The 20531-nt window shown below is 39.7% G+C and overlaps 1 protein-coding gene and 1 pseudogene across 3 annotated transcripts; both read left to right on the forward strand.

Annotated features, from left to right (window-relative positions):
- The first annotated feature begins 821 nt into the window (after positions 1–821).
- Positions 822–3008, forward strand: LOC120110647 (annotated as a pseudogene).
- Positions 3009–12925: 9917 nt separating this feature from the next.
- LOC103723981 (indole-3-acetic acid-amido synthetase GH3.10-like) lies at positions 12926–17645 on the forward strand. Of its 3 annotated transcripts, none has more exons than XM_039125735.1 (4): positions 12926–13734; positions 14112–14213; positions 14358–15187; positions 15555–15910. In XM_039125735.1, the coding sequence occupies exons 1-4, from the start codon at positions 13277–13279 to the stop codon at positions 15761–15763; spliced, it is 1599 nt and encodes a 532-aa protein (XP_038981663.1). In that variant the 5' UTR covers positions 12926–13276; the 3' UTR covers positions 15764–15910. The 3 variants fall into 3 exon arrangements, with proteins under 3 accessions (XP_038981663.1, XP_038981662.1, XP_008813311.3); XM_008815089.4 differs by lacking the exon at positions 15555–15910 and adding an exon at positions 16878–17645 and having other exon boundaries at positions 12954–13734; XM_039125734.1 differs by lacking the exons at positions 14112–14213; positions 15555–15910 and adding an exon at positions 16878–17645 and having other exon boundaries at positions 12939–13734.
- The last annotated feature ends 2886 nt before the right edge of the window (positions 17646–20531 follow it).

The following is a 20531-nucleotide window of genomic DNA, read 5'->3' on the forward strand; positions in this document are numbered from 1 at the left end:
CTCTTCCTCCTCCTCCTTCCCTCTTTCCCCTGCAGTGGTCCTCCATCAGCTTGGTATCAGAGCGGGCCGGCTTTGCCTCTGCTGCCAAAGCCACGATCTAGTTTCTTTTCTTTTTTCTCTCTCGATTTCATGAGGCCCCTCTCTCCCTCGATTTTTACCAGAAGAAAAGGGTTCCTCCCTCCCGGTTTCCCCGGAGAAAGGGGAAAACCCCTTTGGCATTTCCTCCCTCCCGGTTTCACCAAAGAAAGTGAAAAAACCCCTTGGCGTTTCCTCCCTCTCTACCAACAAGCCACCGGCCATCTTCGCCCGCACCTGCCTTAGACCACTCCGGTGCCACCGACCTGCTGTGACCCCTCACCACCGTGCACGTTTCCGCCTCCACCATCGGAAACCGTTGCCAGCCACCACCGTGACTGACCGCCCACAAGCCATGAAGATCAGTGCCCTCTCACCAGAAGAAGGGCCTTCCCCTCAAGCTACCGCCTGCCGGATCCCCTCAAGCCAGGCTATTCATGAGCCTATAAGTGGTACTCCTCATGTAGGAATTGGGGTACTAAGGAGCTACAACTGTCTAAGATGCACAATCTGCCGCTCGAAATATTCAGAGATTTTTTAGCCTTTCAACTCCTGAGGAGGCACAGCCATCAAATATCTCCAGGTAAGGATTCTACATATGTATCTATATAATATATATGCATACACAAACATCTAGATAAATATATACATCATTGCTCTTCCATGGAAATGAAAGTGGTTGATTGCTTTTTTATGTCATAGAGAGGTTTTGCTGTTTTATGCGTGACCCACAAATACTGTTGCACATGGAAGAGAACTACCAAGACTTCTTGGGAGCCATGTATGTTGTCTACAGAGCCACACATTTGATGTTTCTAGAGGAACCGAAACTTGAAAATGCCAAAACTTTTTCCAAAAAAATATTGGAAAAGGGATTGCCAGGCGAAGATTTGAAAGACAGCCTTTGGACTAGCTCTTTCTGATCTTCAAGAAGAGGTAACTAAAACGACTTCTTTTTTTTCAAAAATTGAGGTAGCTAGATAGCTTGCACTACTAGTCCTCCTTTGGCCACACCGAAGTTTCTTGCACCAATGAATCACTTGGCATTACATGGCTCAAGTGCCCTCGTGCATCATGCATGCCGAGTCTGTCATGCCACATCAACATCAAGAAAATTTTTTTATTAGTTGTTGAAAGTGATGTTACTTTTTTAACAAATTTACATGGTCTATCGAGAGTTGAAAAAGGCAAGAAGTGTTAAATATCCTAAGATGTCAAAGTACGTGCTTGGCCCACAATCTAGTTCATGTAAATTGCTGAAGTAAATATTTGTCAACTAGACATCATATCGTACGTTGGTGGTTTCAACAACTACTATTTCAATTTGGTAATTTTAATGTCTGTATGCTAAATCAGATTGAGCATGAGTTGAAGAATCTATGGTTAGCACGAATGGATAATGTAGAGCACCGGATGTACATAGAAAGAAGTAAAGGCTACAATCTATGGATTGGAAAGTCCTCCTCTTGCAGGTAGCACACATACCAACTAAGTACTCATTATATGTGCACATTATGGTTGGTGACATCAAACGCTTTATGCAAAACTGCAGGCTGATATACCTTGACGACATTATCCAGCTTGCCACAAAAAAATTTCACGACTTGCCAATCAGTCTACAGGACTGAACTCAAGGAACTAAAGAGGTAGGCCTCAAGATTAAAGCAAATTAAATAGTTCTCCTCTTTTTTAAGCGAAGTAATAAATGCTCTTTTTCCTTTCTTTTTTTTGAGAAGAAAAGTATTCATGCTTATGGACAGAATGCTATCACATTTTTTTCTCTTTTTCTTTGTTTTGTTATTAAATTGATTCTCTACTATATAATATCAATACATCATACTAGGTGGTTCAAAGATATGGGCCTCGGATGAGAGAAAACAATATACTGTTACTTCCTTGCTTCCACTCCCATTTCCTTTCCTTTAGATTCTGAGGTGAGGAAAATTGTGGCAAAGTGTGCAATCTTGGTTACAATTGCAGATGATTTTTTTGATGAGCATGGTTCATTGGAAGAACTACAATGCCTCACTGAAGCAGTCCAAAGGTATTGGTTAGTTACTATATGAAGGTTGAGGAATTTGCACATTGTTACTATTTAATATTGCTAATTAGTTTGATGGTAATAGGTGGGAAGGTGAAGGCTTATCTGGGCATAGTACAGTTATTTTTGATGCCCTTGATGACCTTGTATGTGATATTATATTGAAGATTTTCAACCAACATGGTTATGATATAAAAACACATCTTCAAGATATCGTAAGTTTCTCATGTCTATCTTTTCAAAATAGATGTGTACACTACTTTCATATTAGTAACTGCAGTTTGAGCAAGTTCGAATATATTGTTACATATGAAGTGGCGAGACGTGTTCAATGTGTGGTTGAATGAGTCCGAGTGGAGTAGAAGAAGACATGCACCATCAATTGATGAATACCTTCAAGTTGGCATGATCTCTATAGCTATACAAGCAATGCTTCTCCCTGTATATTATCTTGCAAGTCCAAAGTATCCACAGAACGCTCCAAGAATCCGTTATAGCAAACCTACCAAATTGTTAATGCTCTCAACTCGCTTACTGAATGACATTCAAACCTATGAGGTTATACTACTCCACCATAATTTTCATGTCTATTTGTCTTATTATTATTGTTTCAAATTGATGCAAAATCATTTCAGAAAGAGATGAAACACGAAAAATTGAACATGGTGCCACTGTACTTGAAAGAGAATCTAGAGGCAAATATTGAAGATCAATTGCATACATACAGAACAACTTGGATAGGCTAAAGAAGCAGCTGGTTGAAATTACTATGACTAATAGCAATATTGAAGTACCAAAAGAATGGAAACAACTCCATCTTTGTACTTTAAAGGGGTTTCAGATGCTTTATAACACTTGTAATTCATTCGACTCACCTACCGTGCTACTTTAGGTCGTTACCATGGCCATCTATAAGCCATGGATGCCTAGAGAATGCTTTTGCCACCATTTGTGCTTAATGCTCATAAGTCAATTAAGAAGAATAAAGTACAATCTATGGATGATACTCCTGAGAAAGAACTATCGGTGAAGTTTCAAGGTCGGCTTCAAGGAGTGAACCGTAAAATAGTTTTTAATTCAATAGCAATGCCTTCCAAAATCAAGCAATCACTATACTATGTGAGGCCCAAAAGTTTTCTTACATTATGGTGCCCATCTTCCTACATGTTTTTAGCTATGCCTCCCATTTCTCAAGTCCTTTGTTGAAAATGTAGGTGGCAACATTCAGGTGTGTGTGTTGAAGAAATTTTTATATCTATGCTATTGTATCTTCTATGTTGTTACATCTTTATCGAAAGAGTGCATAGGATAGTCTTTTATGCACAACATATTGATGATAATAAAGCAAATGGAAGCACAATAAGAATTTATGGTTCTTTTATCTGCACACTTATTCATGTTTATACGTACTCTTATTCACGTTTATACGTACACAAATTATACTTGTATATTTGGGTTCTTTGGCCTTTCCTGAGTATCCATGATCTTTCAGAGGGCCCAAGCTGCATCATCCTCTAGTCATATATAGGCTATTGGCCATGTCCGTTTTGGTACCATTTGTAATATCTCGTGATCTTATCCAAAAAAGTTACCCAAAAGTTATTTAGATTTTTTGACATTGTATAAAAATCCAAGATCTTCTTTCATTTAGATTACTTTTATATCCTATATAATTATATCCTTAGCCTCGTTAAAGTATGTATAAGTATGTTATTAAAACTGGTGAACAATTGAGGCCTCAATGCAAGAACTATTGATCTAACAAAGCATCTCAAACATTATTTCTATCTTAAATTTCTTTTTCAACCTGATCTAATCCAATTAATGTGTCTCAATCCAACCTAACTTGACTAGCCCAACTCTAATCAAGCTTAGGCTAAGGCAGGATATGGTTGGGTTGAGTTAGAGAAATCCCGACGCGAGACTAGTTTGAATTGGATCAGGGTTAAGAAGTTAAAAGATAGAGTCGAGTTAGCATTTGACCTTAGATCAAATCAACTTGTCTGAGTTAAAACCCTCACAAAAAAATTGGATAGAAAGGAAAGGAGTTCTTGAAATAAATGTAACCAATGGACATAGTAAAATGCCAAAAGAATGGAAGGAACTCCTTTTTGTCAGGTTTGACGGGACTTCGGGGATGTTATATAACAATTCGAATGCACTTGACTCACCTATGGCATTACTCAAGAACATTAGCATGATGATTTATGCACCTTTGGTGGTATGTTTAGAGAACATCTGTGCCACATTTTCTGCCACATGGCTGCAAATCGTGGAAGGAGAGCAGTGGACAGATTCGGATAATGCCCATGAGAAAGAATTGTTGGTGAAAAATGGAGGCTGATTGGTTTCAAGGACTGAACTGCAACATAGCTTTTTATCCAAGAGCAATGCCTTCTACAATCAAATGCCTCACAAAAAGAAGCCTTCTGAAATCAAACAACTATGCGGCTCAAAAGTTTGCATAAATTAGGGTGCCCCTGTTCTTACATGGTTCTTTCCCGGCGTTCCTTGATTCCAGTGCCTTTCTATTTATTCAGGCGTGGGTGTTTGAAGCAACTGTGAGGTATTTAAATCTGTTTTGTTGTATCTAATACTTATTCATGTATGGGTGTTGAAGCAACTGTGAGGTACTTAAATCTGTATTGTTGTATCTAATACTAGGAAGGTTGTTTTGCTGAGCAAGCTTGTCCTATCAAAAAATAGTAATTTATTGCACAAAGAAAAGAGCCCACAGTTTAGTCTAGAACACTAGTGCAGGACCAATATATAGTGGTGCATCCTAACAAAAAGAGACTGCCTCACAGTGACAGTGCCTAGAGGTTGGTCATCCGTAGAAGGAAAAAGATAATTCATATTGAAAGATTTTGGCCGTTGAAAGGGTGAATCTGCGAGTTATATTTCCTGACTAGACCTGCAGCTGAAAACATTATTGTTTCTATGCACTGTTTTCTCTTCGTTGGGTGCGATACTGTCCACGATGTAGTGGATCTTTCAAGTACTATATGAGTGAATAATATCCACATAAGCCAGGATGGGTTGCTCGAGAAAATAAACAGTGTTCAACCATAGAAAAAGGAATGATTGGAGCCAGGGAGGCACAGATATTCTTAAGAAGCAACTGTATGTCAGCTAGTTTGTGGCCCTTGACATGGAGAACACCCTTTCGGGTGGTTTAATTGTGTATCACGAGGAGTTTAGTCAGGGAAGAAAAAAAAATAAAACACATCAAACAAATTAATCATCTTGCAAGCTCATACACATCTCTAAATAAATTAATATATTATTTTCATAATATAATGCTCATAAGTACCGATATACAGTTTATGATACACACTTGTCGACTTCTTGATACATATTGCAAGCTTATTTGATACACACTTAGCAGTGATCCAAAATATACCTTCAAGTAAATTGACACAGTTTTTAAAATATACTTTTACTAGTGCACACTATATGATAAGGTAATACATACCAAGTAAATTAATCATCTTGCAAGCTAATATAGACCTTTAAGTAAATTGATATATAGTTTTCAGAACATAGTACTCATCAATACCGATACACATTTTTCTAGCTTTGTTTAACATAAAGAGTTATATACATATCATTCCTTAGAATCCATGAATTCTTAGGTGCTACGATTATAGAAAAGAGAGAGAAATTTGTAGGAAGAGAAATGGACTCGGAAGGAGAAGAAAGAACTACGGATGAGATAGACGACTCGATGAGGAAGAAGATAGATGGAGAGGCTGGACGAGGAAGAAAGAGGGTGTGGACGATCTTTCTCCATGGACGATCTTTCTTGGTGTGTGTAATTTTTTTTAAGTTACGAGATTGATGGACTCCATTAGTAGGAGTCATATTCTTATTTGACTTTTAGATTTCCTCTTTAAGATAGGTGTTAAAGAATATATGGCAAAATAAGAATTCTGCCCCATATGATATTTTATAGTGCCCACCCGATATGATTTTTGTTCAATTGAGACGCTTGCTCTCAACTCGCCCTCCGAACATGCAATCCAGTTATATATCATAGCAGTTACTAGGTAGAGGCCTTTCGAGTCAGTTGCGGAGTTCATCTACGTCCATGGGCCAGCAACAAAAAGGCCCACCGCTTTTTCTCGAAGCATGTTCAGACTCGATGGAGAGCTATGAATGTTAGGATCCCATGCATGTCGTAGAAAAATTTCAAAAAATTTTCAGATCGCAGCGGAAAGGCATGCAAGATCTCGTTCATCGTATGAACTTATTTTAAACTTCGTTTGTAGATAGATTAGGATTAAATCTTTTAAACCATTTTATATCATTAGAAAGATCAGATCTTCATCTTGTGTGGGTAAATGATCACCGCAAATCTGATATTCGTGGATTTGAGGGAGGTTCGATGGAAGCCGCATACGCGTCCGGCCTCTATGGGTATCCACACGAAGTAATGAATCGATCGAAGCTCTCATATCTCCCCAAGGTGCTAGCTTCCTTGCAGAGATGTCTTTTGATGGCTGATATCCTCCCTTTGAATCAACTCTTGAATGCCTTAGGGAGGAGGAAGAAGAAGGTTGGTTCAATGGAAGGAGAACAAAAGCCCGCAGCCTTTTCTTTTTCCTTCGCGTTGAAACTAAAGAGGGGGATGAAGGAGGGCCACGCCACACTTCTTTTCTTCCCTTCTCTCTTGCGGCTGAAAGGAGGAATGGGATGAGGGGTTTGCTGCCGTGATGCTCTAGGAAAAACTCATGAAGAGGAGGGGTCACACACCTCCTCTTTTAATCCCTTAAGAGATAAGGATGAGTTCCTATTTTCTAGGAACTCATCTTTATCTCTTCAATTGGCTAGCTAGGAGGGCCGTACGCCCCTCCTTTTTTTCTCCACGCACAGCACCAAGGGAGGGGCATACGCCCCTCCCTCTTATCCCATATCATCAGCCCCGACTTAATCAAATTAAGTGGGGAGGTTTGAGTCCAATGCATGGTTCCAATCCTATTCAAAATAGGATTGAGTGCACCCTTTTTCTTTCCTTTCAAATCCTAATCTAATTAGGATTTAATTCAACCATGATTCTATTGAACTCTTCAATCCTAATCCAATTAGGAGTCATTGGATTAATTAGATTAAAATTAATTAGAACTTAAGAACTCCTAATCTAATTAGGACTTCTCAAATTTCAGCCCTAAACCAATTAAGACTTTAGAAATCCTACTCCAAGTAGGACTCTAATTTAATTTGAAATCCTAATCCAATTAAGAATCCAAGAATCCTACTCCAAGTAGGACTCGTGATCAAGTCTAATTAATTAAATTAAATTGCAATCCGATTGCAATTATTTTTTCTTCAACTCACTAATCTTTAACGAGTTAACTAATTATTAGTCAAATTGATTATTTGTGATTCCTAATCACATTCAACCATCGGATCGGTCAATACCTCTAATATGTGTGACCCCATAGGTTCTATTCTGTCTGGTAGTGAGATATATTGCGATCTCTATCACAATATCATTGAAAACTTCTTTCAATGGGTTGAAACAATTCCAACTCAACTCACCAGGGATCATCGACCATCAAGTTGATCCCCGTGAGTCTCACCATCTACCAGTGACACCTAGCAGCATGTAGTGGCTATCCAGCAGAATGAAATGATGAACCTCTAGGTGCAGTTATCGTATGATATAGTCCTTCTATCTTGAATCCCTACAGAACGGAGGTCATGGATAACTCGTCAAACCCCGTCGTCTGTTATATGTCTAGATTTATTCGACTTGAGTTCGAGAGTGAAAAACTCTTTCTCCACTGTACGTATTGCTCTGGCTAAGATCTTACGAACTCAGTCTTATAAATCACATAGGATCACTCCTTATCTATCAAGGTCGATAGATTCCATATAGGTGCATACCCTACTCCTACAGTGAACCTACTACAGCCAATCTATATTACAAGGACCCATATGATTAAAGACCATGTATATGTGTAGTCAAACTACAATAATCTTACTGTGAGTAGCCGAAGCACTGCAGGTCAAAGGACCAGTCACACTACTGCAACATTAAGCAAGTCACTGACGAGTGGATAAATATCCAAGTGACTTCTTGTCTTGGTCACGCTCAGTACCCTTGTTCTCTAACAAGCACCTGCACTATCACTTCAGTGTCTCCACACTGTGGACTCGAGTCTTGGAAAGCGATCTGTGCACTGATCTCATCGGACCGATCACCATCCTTGTGATGATCCATTGATCAGCAGCATTTAGAAATTAATCACCAATGATACATGGCTCAAATTCTCAACTCTTGAGAATATGTATCATCATCTTATTAATTTCTTGGATGATTCATAGATACATAAACAATATGAATGAAAAAGATGCCCATTTATTATTCAATAATAATAAAATCAAGTATAAAATTATGCCCCGAAATTAATAATATGTCAGCCAGATTGGCTTCTAGGGTACACATCTAACAATGAACACATATTAACCTAAGTCCTGATATATGGCCGCGCCCACATGTGTCATTTCCTGCCTATGGAATCAAGCAAATGTTTTGTTGTTTGTCTCGTCGTGAACTTTGTTATTATAACACTGATATATTTCTCCGAGGCTAGGGATGTCAGCAGGGTAAATCCACTGCAGCTAGTGAAAAACCAAAATTCACTACCACCTCCCAAAATTGAAGTCAAAATCGAATGGTTTTTGAAATAAAAAAGCATAACCATCATCGAAAAAACTACAAAATTGAAACTGAAACTAGAAAAACCCAAAACTGCCTCTCTTCATGCTAGAGTTTGTGGCAATGTGGCTATGGACAATTCGGACTGAGTGGGATAGGAGACTAGAGTGGCCATTCTTATGAAGTTAGTAATTTTGATTTACACTAAATATAAAGGATGTTAAATATCCGGTATGTTCGATTACGGGTTAAGTTTTAGATTCGATGTCAAATTCAGTTTTGGGTCAAAAAATTGCCAAAATCGTAACCAAAACTGAAATCGAATGATTTTAAAATTTTAAATCCATCACCAAAATCATCCCCATTTGACTTTTCTTAAAATCGTCCCGTTCAATTTAGGAATGGATAAAATATTCAAGTATCCATCCCCATTGACACCCCTATCCGAGATCTCACAGAATTAGTGGAAACTGATGGGAAGAATATTGGTCATCCTAACCTCAGGTTGTTCCGAAGTCTGTGAACTTGGTTTTGTCTGAGGTGAACGTGTTATTCTGATCGGATCAATTCTGGAGCAATGCCAAAGATCACTAAAGAAGCTGCAAATATGATCTCAACAACAATTATGCCAGGTCAATCATAAATACATGATCGACACAATTATCGCCGTATGCACATTGCAAGGAGCCATAACTATGCAGTTGATGCACAAATCAACCATTAATGCACAGTTATTGCACCTTCCAATGATTAAGATAACGGACTCCGATCCCATCCTATATATAGGGCTGACTAGGGACCTTGGGCTGACTAGGGCTGACTGTTGTTGCTATGATTGCATATGTTTATATAGTTTCTGGCGGTCGAGGGTTGTATTTAGGGATTACGAAGCTGTGCAGTTTTGGGACGACAAAGTATGTTTTGCTGAAGGGGATTGGGATGTATTGGATGGTTTGGTGGTTGAGGGGACGAATGGCACAGAGGCAAGGAGGTCAGCAGCCTAAACAAGGATGAAGAAGGTGGAGGGGAGGAGGGAGTTGTATCAATTAACGGTAGGAGCAGTGAAGGAAGCTCTAAGGGAAGAGGCAGGACTACTAGTGGCGGTAGGGGTGGTCGGACGGGAGAGCTAGAGGGAGCACGGATCGATCAAACCTTGTTTGTAAACTTCGTGTTCTTTTTGTGGCTGAGAAACTGATTTGAAACGAATGTCATGTTTAAGCTCTGGTCTGACGAGGCAGATTATTGACCACACGTGTTCTGGAACTAGTTTCTCTCGGATCCACCTAGTCGAAGCTAATCCACATGTCAAGTTTAAAGCTTATCTCTTTTTGTGTGTCGCCAATCAGGATTGATCACTAGCACACGTATCTTATAATTACGAGCTAGTCTCTTTCAAGACCTGTCAAGAGACTGATCGTGCCCATAATAATAAAGACTATGAGAGGGCAAAAAAAATATATAACTCCTCTTATTAAAAATTTCATAAAAATGTCATCTCCATAAGATGCATTTGAGACTAGTTTTTATACTAATATTTTGAAAGTTGAATTTTTAAATTATTAAACATCTATTATGGGTCATGAAATTTTTTTCTGAAAAGTTTCTAAATTAAGTTTCTTCACAATTTAGTAGTATTCATCACTTTTCTAAGTATTTTTTTCATTATATATAAACATGCTTGATCCAACTAGAGGTGTAGAGTAGAGCTAATCATGGGCTAGACTTAGGGCAAACAAAGGAATCAGATACAGATTGGATATTGATATATCAATATGTATATGCATATTTTTAAATAGATATGGATATGGATATGAATATTAAACGGATATTAAAATTAATATCCATATTTTTTTCTAAACGTATACGGATACGAATAGGATACTAAGCATATCCATATTTGTTATAAATGGATATGGATATAAATTGGATATTAAACATATCCATATTTCATATCTGAACATGGATATAAATCGAATACCTTTTCGGATATTAATTAAATTTGATCAAAATTCAATGATAAAAACTAACAATAAAGACATGATCATAAAGAAAAATTTAAATAAAAAAATGTAATTTTAACAAGCATTTATAAACAATGAAATTAATAATTTTATAAAAGATATACCACTCAAGGTTGCTCCTCACCAAAGTAGACGAAATTTATGGTGCCTCCAAGGCATCTTATGGCTATCACTGGTTGCAATCACTGGATGAAAACTAGAAATTGCACAAACCTTCAAAATTCTAGTTACTTGAAGATGACGAAGAGAAAAGAGGGATGAACGAGAGGTTTGAGCCTTTCAAGCGTGTGGGTGATTCAAAAAATTTTATTCGAATCAGGTATTCCGTATTTGGGTTACTATCTTAAGTAACGATTATCTAATATCTGAATCTATTCAAGTTTAGGTTTAGTTAATCACTTAATTGATTTTCTAATTTAACTTAGCTTAAACTTTTTCTTTTCACTTACCTTTATTATATAGATATCCAAATCTGGATTCAGATCCGAATCCGAATCCCAAAAAAATAAGTGTATCCACATCTGTATTCGTATTTAAAAAATTTTTAAACTGACTATCAAAATCCGTATCCGGATTCGATCGGACCAATAAAATAGTTTCCAAATCTAATCCAAATCAAATATGAAAATGAATACGGTCAGATATAATTCGACCCGCTTTCAACTCTAGTCGGGCTTAGGCAAAGAAAAGATCAAATTTTAAATAGGCCCGGCCCAAAGCCTGATTAAAAATTAATAGAGTTTAGGCCTAAGGATCAGTCCATGATCAGCTCTAGTGTAGAGGTACGACGATGCTAGCTCATTCTTCCTTTCCTTTGCCTTTTTCATATGCCAAGAAGTAACACGAACTAGGTTACAGGATGTGTGTTGGAGAATTAGGACTTAGTTTGGTATCCATGTTTGATCAAGTATTTATTCTGAAAAAAGTTTGATTACGTGATCAATCTGTTCTTGAATTTTAAAATTCCCATGGAGATATGGCATATATTCTAGGGATTTACCCTAGAGAGTGATGGCCATATCACAATCTCAACCCAAGTAGCAAGTTTGGAGTATGACATACATGGCAATGACCAAAACATCTACCGTTTGCTTTTAAGAATACTATGGACAATTAATGAAATTTTAATTATATCCTTTTCGTATTTTCAGTCTTAAAAGAGAAATTAGAATTCAATTTATACTAGTCTAGCTCGCTCGCTCTCTCTCTCTCTCTCAAGTTAAGGTTTTGATATATGAATTGCTGTTTTCACCAAAAAAAAAAAGAAGGTTTTGATTATTTGAGTTTTAGAAATAGCTAAATTTATTTAAATAGAAATTAGTTTTGCAGTAATAAAGAAGGTAAAAGATATTTTTGGAAAGAAAAGGATAGATTGAATTAGAATAGAATATTCTTCAAGGCCAAAAATATCTGTTTTGGAATAGATATTTGTCAATAGACATATCAGGTATTGCTTTCTAAAACTAATTTTCAGAGACGAGGAGAAAGAATTTTCAGAGACGAGGAGAAAGAATTAGAAGCTTTCCTTTTCTTTCATTTTTGTCTCATAAAAAAACCGGTTAACTTTCCATGAATAAATTCCAACGAGGAGGAGGACACCCTTGCGCTCTCTCTCTCTCGCTCTCTCTCTCTCTCTCGGTAATATAAGATACCTCCAGGATAAGGAACGATTCCTCGTCAGTTGATGAAGTGCAAGCCAACAATCATATATAGACGAATCTAACTTCGAAAAAAGAGAGGAGAGAGCTTTCATATTGAAAGAGATAGGTATGCTAAATATAATTGACAGAGGGTACACATTGACAGAAAGAGCTGATATTATGTGAAATTGTGTATTTTGATTTTTTTGGATGTATTCGGATACGTGTTGTTTGAAAAACTCGTTAAAAAAAAAAAAAGAAAGAAAAAAAAAAAGGAAGAAAGAAAAAAAAAGAAAGATAGGTATGCTGAATATGCGAGAGAGAGAGAGAGAGAGAGAGAGAGAGAGAGAGAGAGAGAGAGGTCATTGGAATTGAAATGGCGGATCCTGCCCAGCTGACATCAAGAAAAGTCTGTCGATTTGGTCCCCTTCCCTTCTCTACCTCACTCTCTCAATATCTCTCTGCAAACGAAACGTCACCTCGTGGTCTGCCTTCCATCGTACCGTCCGGATAGAGAGAAGGACCACGCACGCAAAATATAGCCCCTTAGACTCCACCCGCTTGCTGGAAAATGGAGAGACTCTCTCTCTTTCTGGACAACCAGAGGTTCCATCGACGGGACTTTTGGCTCTTCCGCTGCTGTATTCTATCTTCCAAGAAAGAAACAACGTGAGAGCGAGGGAAGGGAGATTTTCTGGGATGTCGTTTTCTTGGGTTGGAGGGAGGGAGGGAGAGAGGAGAGAGAAGTCTGGGCTATTTTGGCTTTTCTGCAGAACCTGGCCATAATATTGGGGAAACTAATTTCTCCTAATATTATACATTGATAAAGTAGAGGATGAAGGTAGGGTTTGAGGGAAGGGAAAGAAAGAGAGAGAGTGACCAAGCACCCAAACCAATCTTTGGTGAGGATGGTGGTGGTGGTGGTGCAATAGTTGCAGCAATGATAACAACGCCGAAGTTACCGGACCGCCAGCCCACCATGACCGTCGAGGGGGCGGCAGCGGATCAGGAGATCATATCGTGGTTCGAAGGGTTGGCCGAGAACGCGGGGATGGTCCAGACGCAGACGCTCCGCCGCATCATCGAGCTCAACCACCGCACCGAGTACCTCCAGAAGTGGCTCGGCCGCGACCTCCGGGTCCAAGACCTGGACCCCGCCGCGCTGGAGTCCCTCTTCAGCTCCTCCGTCCCTCTCGCCTCCCATGCCGACCACGAGCCCTACATCCAGAGGATCGCCGATGGGGATACATCTCCCCTCCTCACCCAGGAGCCCATCACCATGCTCTCCCTCAGGTTTGCACCAATCATCCTTCCCTCTCTTCCACCCTCTGTCTTTATTAATGTTCCATCTTCTGTTTTTGTATATTAGTATTCTGTTGGATCTCTTTCAAGTCAACTCAGTTTTTTGTTTTTTAATTTCTTTACAAGAATGAAAGCAATGATATAAGCTCCCTACTCCTCTTCAATCAATTAAATACCAACCCATATAAGTTTGCCTTCGTTGTCCATGACTTGGGTTTTACTCTCCCTTATAATGTTCGTCCTATTTTTTCTCTGTTGTTTATAATGCTCGTCCTATTTTTTCTCTGTTGTTTCTTATGTTTGTTTATCAAACCATTATATTGTTCTGGTCTCGCATGTGGTAATGCTATAAATGACATTGCATGCAGTTCAGGAACCACCGATGGGAGGCCCAAGCAGGTGCCCTTCACGCGCTTCTCCTCTCAGTCAACTCTTCAAATCTTTAGATTGGGAGCTGCCTATAGATCAAGGCATGCAACTTCAACAAGAAAGCATTGTCTTTCTTTCTAAAGAACAGAATATCTATTGCTTGTTTTTTTTCCTGAACCTGTGACATCTTATAATAGCACGCTGAAAAACCTTGTTTGTTATTCCCCACCGGACGAACTCCACAGGGTGTTTCCCGTAAGGGCTGGAGGAAGGATTCTGGAGTTCATCTACAGCAGCAAGCAGTTCCAGACAAAGGGAGGCCTCACGGTTGGCACGGCAACCACCCACTACTTCGCGAGCGAGGAGTTCAAGACCAAGCAAAAGAGCACCAAGTCCTTCACCTGCAGTCCCTACGAGGTGATCGCGGGGGAAGACTACAAGCAATCCACCTACTGTCACCTCCTCCTCGGCCTCGCCTTCAGCGACCAGGTCGAGATCATTGCCTCCACCTTCGCCTACAGCATCGTCCAGGCCTTCATCGCCTTTGAAGAGCTGTGGGAGGAGCTGTGCGAGGACCTCAGGGAAGGGACCCTCAGCACCAAGCTCACTTCGCCCGAGATGAGGAGGGCGGTGATGGACTGCCTCACCCCCAATGCTTCTCTGGCTTCCAAGATCGAGAAGAAGTGCAGACAGCTCGAAGAATCGAACTGGAGCAACCTGATACCTAATCTGTGGCCAAACGCCAAGTACATCTACTCCATTATGACAGGGTCGATGCAGCCTTACCTGAAGAAGTTAAGGCACTATGCTGGGGACTTGGCATTGGTTTGTGCGGACTATGGGTCCACTGAGAGCTGGATTGGGGTGAATTTGGAACCATCTGATGCCCCGGAGAGGGTGACTTTTACGGTGATTCCCACTTTCTCTTATTTTGAGTTTATCCCTCTCTACACACGGAAGGAGCGAGACCACAGCACTTCGGCGGTCACTGATGACTTTGCGGAGCGTGAGCCATTGCCGCTGTCCCAAGTTAAGGTTGGGCAGCAGTATGAGGTTGTCCTCACCACTTTCACGGGTACCCCTCTCCCTCTCGCCCTTTTCTCTATCCCACACAAGCCCACAATAAAAAGAGAAGTATCACATTAGTAACTTGTCTGACTTGCTTTTTTTTCTTTTTCTTTTTTTTTTTCTTGGTAAAAACGGCAATTCATATAGCTCTAACATAAACACATCCCGCCAAATCTGAAGAAAATAAAAAGTACAATGGCAGCCGAAGCTCTACTGTGGACGTCCATAGGAGCTCTCTAGAATGCCGTGTTGCGAACACCAACATGTTATGTCTGGCTTAGAAAGGGAGGAGGTTGAGTGCCATGGCCTAGGAAGAATTAATACTTTCTGTCTCACAATGTAACATAATATTAGACTTTTGAGTACGTGTGCAGTGCATTGGTGTACTCCAGGCGCATGCATGAGATCAAAGTTTCCTGCCGGAGCTCAGAGGAGAGTGGGATCTGTTTTTCCAACCAGAATCCTCTGCTGCGGCCCGCACACCATGCTGTGTGCATCTTTGGATAGCCGCCATCATCAGATGGCCATCAAACAATGCATGTCATGTATGACACAGCACATGCTCATGGACTTCCTTGTTTGATCGATCGTTGTCTATCTACGGTGTCTCACTCTCGCACCGTAGACGATCCATGCATGGTTTTTCTTCTTTTATTTTTGTCCTTCTGAGGTTACCATGAGCTTTGTACCTTGGGAATGAGATATCGTGAGGCATGTGTTCTTGCGTCTAGTTTGATGAATCTTCCATGTCATGTTTTATCTCTTTTGATTCCGTTGTAGGCTTGTGCGGCTCCCATCCCGTGACTCGTGCTCTCAAAAGGCTATGTCTCCACGCAATAAAGTTAATACATGCAGTATGTATTAACTGCCCAATCAAATAGGCCTTCTTCTGCATCATACTATTATATCAATAGGGACAATAGAAAAAAGCTTGGGCTGCTGAATCCGAATTTTGTTTAGTAACATATATATCATTTTGTCATTATAACAATAGGAGAGATTTCTCAAAATAAAAAAAAAAAAAAGATATTTATATTAGGTATATCAAGATTACTGTTTTCGTTAATTTCATATTCTCAAGTTCTTAAGTTTGGTATCTTAAACAACTTCTCTGCATTGATATTGGTGTTGAAAACATTAAATCCAGTCTAGAGACTTGAGACTCATGGTTCCTTGAGTTGAGACCTGCCTGTCTCAAAAAAGATGATTAATAATTGAGATAGTGACGATAGCGCCCAAGCCTCTTCCATTCGACCAACCAGGATGTACTCTGTTTATCTATACCAAGGCCATCATGCATGTTTTGTGGTTCTCCTCTTCCCATATATCTAGCTAGCTATACTTGTCTCTCACCCTTCAAAATTAAAAAAATGACGTATTATTGGGATAGGTCAATAACAAATTTGGTGAGGCAACCGTGTTCCTGCATTATTTGTACTCGTTCCTGCCGCCGGCCCACCTTCATTTGTCGTTAGTTACTTATATAAGGTAACTTCCAATCCACAGAATCTTATGTACTCCCTAATTGGTGACCCCCTATCTAGCTAGATTGTACTGTCTTCCATCCTCCTTTGTACTGAGGGTTTTCTACGTTTGCAAGCTAATGACAGGATATCTCATCTTTTTTCACGGTAGTAATTAAGATTCATCCCATCCTTAAACAAGGTACACACTGACGCTAAGAAGACCCCTTTCAGGCCTCTACAGGTATAGGCTTGGAGACGTGGTGGAGGTAGCGGGATTTTACAAAGGGGCACCCAAATTAACGTTTATTTGCAGGCGGAAGCTAATATTGACCGTGAACATCGACAAGAACACCGAGAGGGACCTGCAGATAGTGGTGGAGAAAGGGTCCAGGCTCCTGAGACAGACCAGGGCCGAGCTGGTCGACTTCACCAGCCATGCAGACCTTGCAGTGCATCCAGGCCACTACGTGATCTTCTGGGAGGTCAAAGGCGAGGCCGAGGACAGCGTCCTCAACGCATGCAGCCGGGAAATGGATGCGGCTTTCGCAGACCGTGGCTACGTGGTCTCGAGGAAAACTGGGTCGATCGGGCCCTTGGAGCTCCGAATTGTGGAGAGCGGGACGTTCCGGAGGATACTGGAGTACTACATTGACCATGGTGCTGCCATGAGCCAGTTCAAGACCCCCAGGTGCACCACCAACCAGGTGCTGCTGGGGATCCTGGACCGGTGCACCGTCAGGCGCTTCCGGAGCACTGCCTATGGGTGACTGATCATTGTCATCCCTCCTAGTGTAGCTTTTGAATCACTACTTAGCATGCTTAACTCAGTTGCTAGATGATTTGTGTGTGTGTATAATATAATATAATATTATATATATATATATATATATATATATATATATATATATATATATATATATATATATAGTATGTATGTATGCATATGTATATGTATATATGAGGACCTTTATTAGTGTGCAATGTACAGATCTTTAAAGACGTCGGAATCCATTCGGAAAGATGAGTTTTGAAATGGGAATTATCAAGTACGTGGAACAAGTGGTCAGAACCCGTCTTACCATGCACCATTTCTCCTTCTCTTTCCCTTCTCTCTCTCATCCTATCCCCCATATGTGGAGCAAATTAATCAGTCGAATCTGGTAGTCAGGCAACCAACCATATCCTTTTTATCTCGAACATCAAGCAACTAACACAAATACAGAAGTACGTGACCTTCCAGTTGATTCTACTAATAATTTCGACTATCCATTGGTAAGTTCAAAAGCACTTCAGATCAAACATTGAACCTTAACTTGAGATACAAGCATACCGAGTCCTTTTCCATTTCACGAGACCACCTTGAAAGCTCCACAGCATGACAAGTTAAATTTTCTACATCCGTTACGTCTCAGTTGTTCTTTTTAAACCGGCATCAGATGAGCCCTCAGACCCATAGACTAGGGACCAGCCACCCTGATGTAGTTATCACCGCCCGGGGGAGAAATTATTGGTTAGACCGGGTCCACCAGCTCAGTGGTGGACCTATGCATGCAACCATAAAGGAATATACGAAAGAGAATATAGGCGTCCTTTTATGGTTGGACTCGTCCACCACTGAGTTGATGGATTTGGCCCAACTAATAATTTCATAATGTTTAGGGCCAGTGCACAGCTCCGATCCCCTCAATCAATGTGGTAGTCCAGGAATAGGATCAACGGCCAAGATTCGCAGGCCACCAGGGTCCAACCCACATACATGAAGCCAGCGGCAACCCATACTCGTACGATGATTCATTCTTAGGATTTTGACGAAAGGGCGACGTGGATCCTGCCGCATAGCTCAATGGTAACACACCCCTTGGTCCCCTTCCTTCCGTCGACCGACGCATATACGATACTGACAGGCCAGAGAGCGTTTTGGGGGACTACAGGGGAGCGTGGTCCAGGAGCCTTCAGCCTATCCCAAATCTCTCTTTGGACGGAGAAAGTGAGAGTGGGCCGGAGAGCCTTTGGAGGTATCTCAGCAGAACAAAAATCATATGAGGCAAGCACCAGAAAAAAAAAAATATTTGACAAATTTTTTTATTTTGCCACATATTTTTTAGTGCGTATCTTAAAGAATAAATTCATAAATCATAAATCTTTTTCCACTAATGGAGTCGTCAGATCTGTAATTAAAAGAAATCAAAAAAAAATTGCAGTACATATTATATGGTCGAGGAATATACATCGAACAAATTAGTTAGTTAGCAAGTCAATACATATATCTAGATTGATCGAAACCCAATTTCTAGATTATGGTGTTCACCAGTATATAGTAAATAATACACCCTTAGCAAATTAGTCATCTAGTAACCCAATACACATTCCTAAGCAAATTAATACACAGTTTTAAAATATCATATTCACCAATACATACTACATGATCAGTGATCCACACTCATCGACTTGTTGATATATACTGCAAGCTTATCTGATATACACCTAGCAGTGATCCAATACATACTTATAGATAAATCGATACATAGTTTTTCAAATATACTTTTTATCAATGTATACTATATGGCCAGATAATATACAACCTGCAATTAATCATCTTGTATTTATTTGTTTAAAGCTACGAGATGCACTCCATTAGTAACAGAAGTTATGTTCTTATTTAACTTTTGAACTTTCTCTTTAAGATGGGCATTAGAAAACATATGGCAAAATAAGAGTCGCGTCTTATAAAATATTCTATAGTGCCCATCTCATATAATTTTTGTTCATCTCTGCATGCCCTCGAGGAGACTCCAACGCGTCTCAAGTCTCTCCTCCCACTGCTCATTTGAAATTTTTACAGCCGGCTTCGGCGGATCGTGTCTAAATGTTGTCTCTGGTATATGCAAATTTGGTGTGCAGAGCCAAAGGATAATTTGGGGGGGTGGGCACCCTTCTCCCACTAGGGTGGTCCACGTTTGAAATCTCTAGTACACTAGAAATTTAGCGATAAAAAAATGCCAAGAAAAATTGTCCTACGAAGATGGTAATAATTTATAAAACTGTGTACCAGCCTAAAATCCAAAACCAACACCAAACACAAAAAATTTTGCAGAGAATTGCTTGAAAAAATTAATTATAGAGAAAAAAAATTTGGAAGAAAAAATAAATTTATTTAAAACAATAAAGACCAAAACAATAATTTTAGCATTCTCTCGCAAAGACCCTTCACTAAAAAAGCTTCACACAAAAAAAAGGGTGCTCTCCTCTACCACAAAAAATGTCCAAACAACTCTCTCTCTATATTTATAAAACTATAGTTTCTTTCCCACTATCTTATTCTTACTAAAAAATAAACTCAAATATATGACACTCAATGAACTTGCACAAAAAGACAACTTATTCTAACTAGTATTAGAATATAAAATAAAAATAAATTAGAAAAAAAAATTAGTATAAGTAGGATAAGGAATGAAGTTCCAACAATATCAGGTAAACCTTGAAGGTTCTTCTATTTGAATAGCAGAGATCAATGTGATATGTCGGTTTCGGATACATTTGATGGTCATTTGACAAGCTTGTTTGAACGAAAAAGAAAAAAAAAAAAAGGGAAAGGCAACACTGAAAAAGATCAAGGTTGAGGCAATTAAAAATATTACCGAGCATGTGGCCCCCACCCTTTTCCATAAGTGCGAACAAGCAAACAGAACCATTCAGAGATTCAAGGCCAATGTCTCATCGAGTTTATGATTTATTCGACGGTGAGAAATTACATTCGATGAGGTTTCGTAATCTAATAAAGCTCAGTGGGCGGGTTTTTTTTTTTTTTGTGTGTCAAAAATAGAAGGGGAGGGGGACGGGGAGGGGGAGAACCCCACCCACGTAGCAGCTTCCACTGGACCTCCT

The sequence above is a fragment of the Phoenix dactylifera genome, chromosome 4 (genome assembly GCF_009389715.1).
Source record: "Phoenix dactylifera cultivar Barhee BC4 chromosome 4, palm_55x_up_171113_PBpolish2nd_filt_p, whole genome shotgun sequence".
Taxonomy (NCBI): domain Eukaryota; kingdom Viridiplantae; phylum Streptophyta; class Magnoliopsida; order Arecales; family Arecaceae; genus Phoenix; species Phoenix dactylifera.

Coding starts and splice junctions, on each gene's coding strand:
- LOC103723981 (XM_008815089.4), top strand. CDS start 13,277: ATGAAGGTAGGGTTTGAGGGAAGGGAAAGAAAGAGAGAGAGTGACCAA. Junction 13,735..14,111: donor ATCACCATGCTCTCCCTCAG/GTTTGCACCAAT, acceptor CATTGCATGCAG/TTCAGGAACCACCGATGGGA. Junction 15,188..16,877: donor TGTCCTCACCACTTTCACGG/GTACCCCTCTCC, acceptor GACCCCTTTCAG/GCCTCTACAGGTATAGGCTT.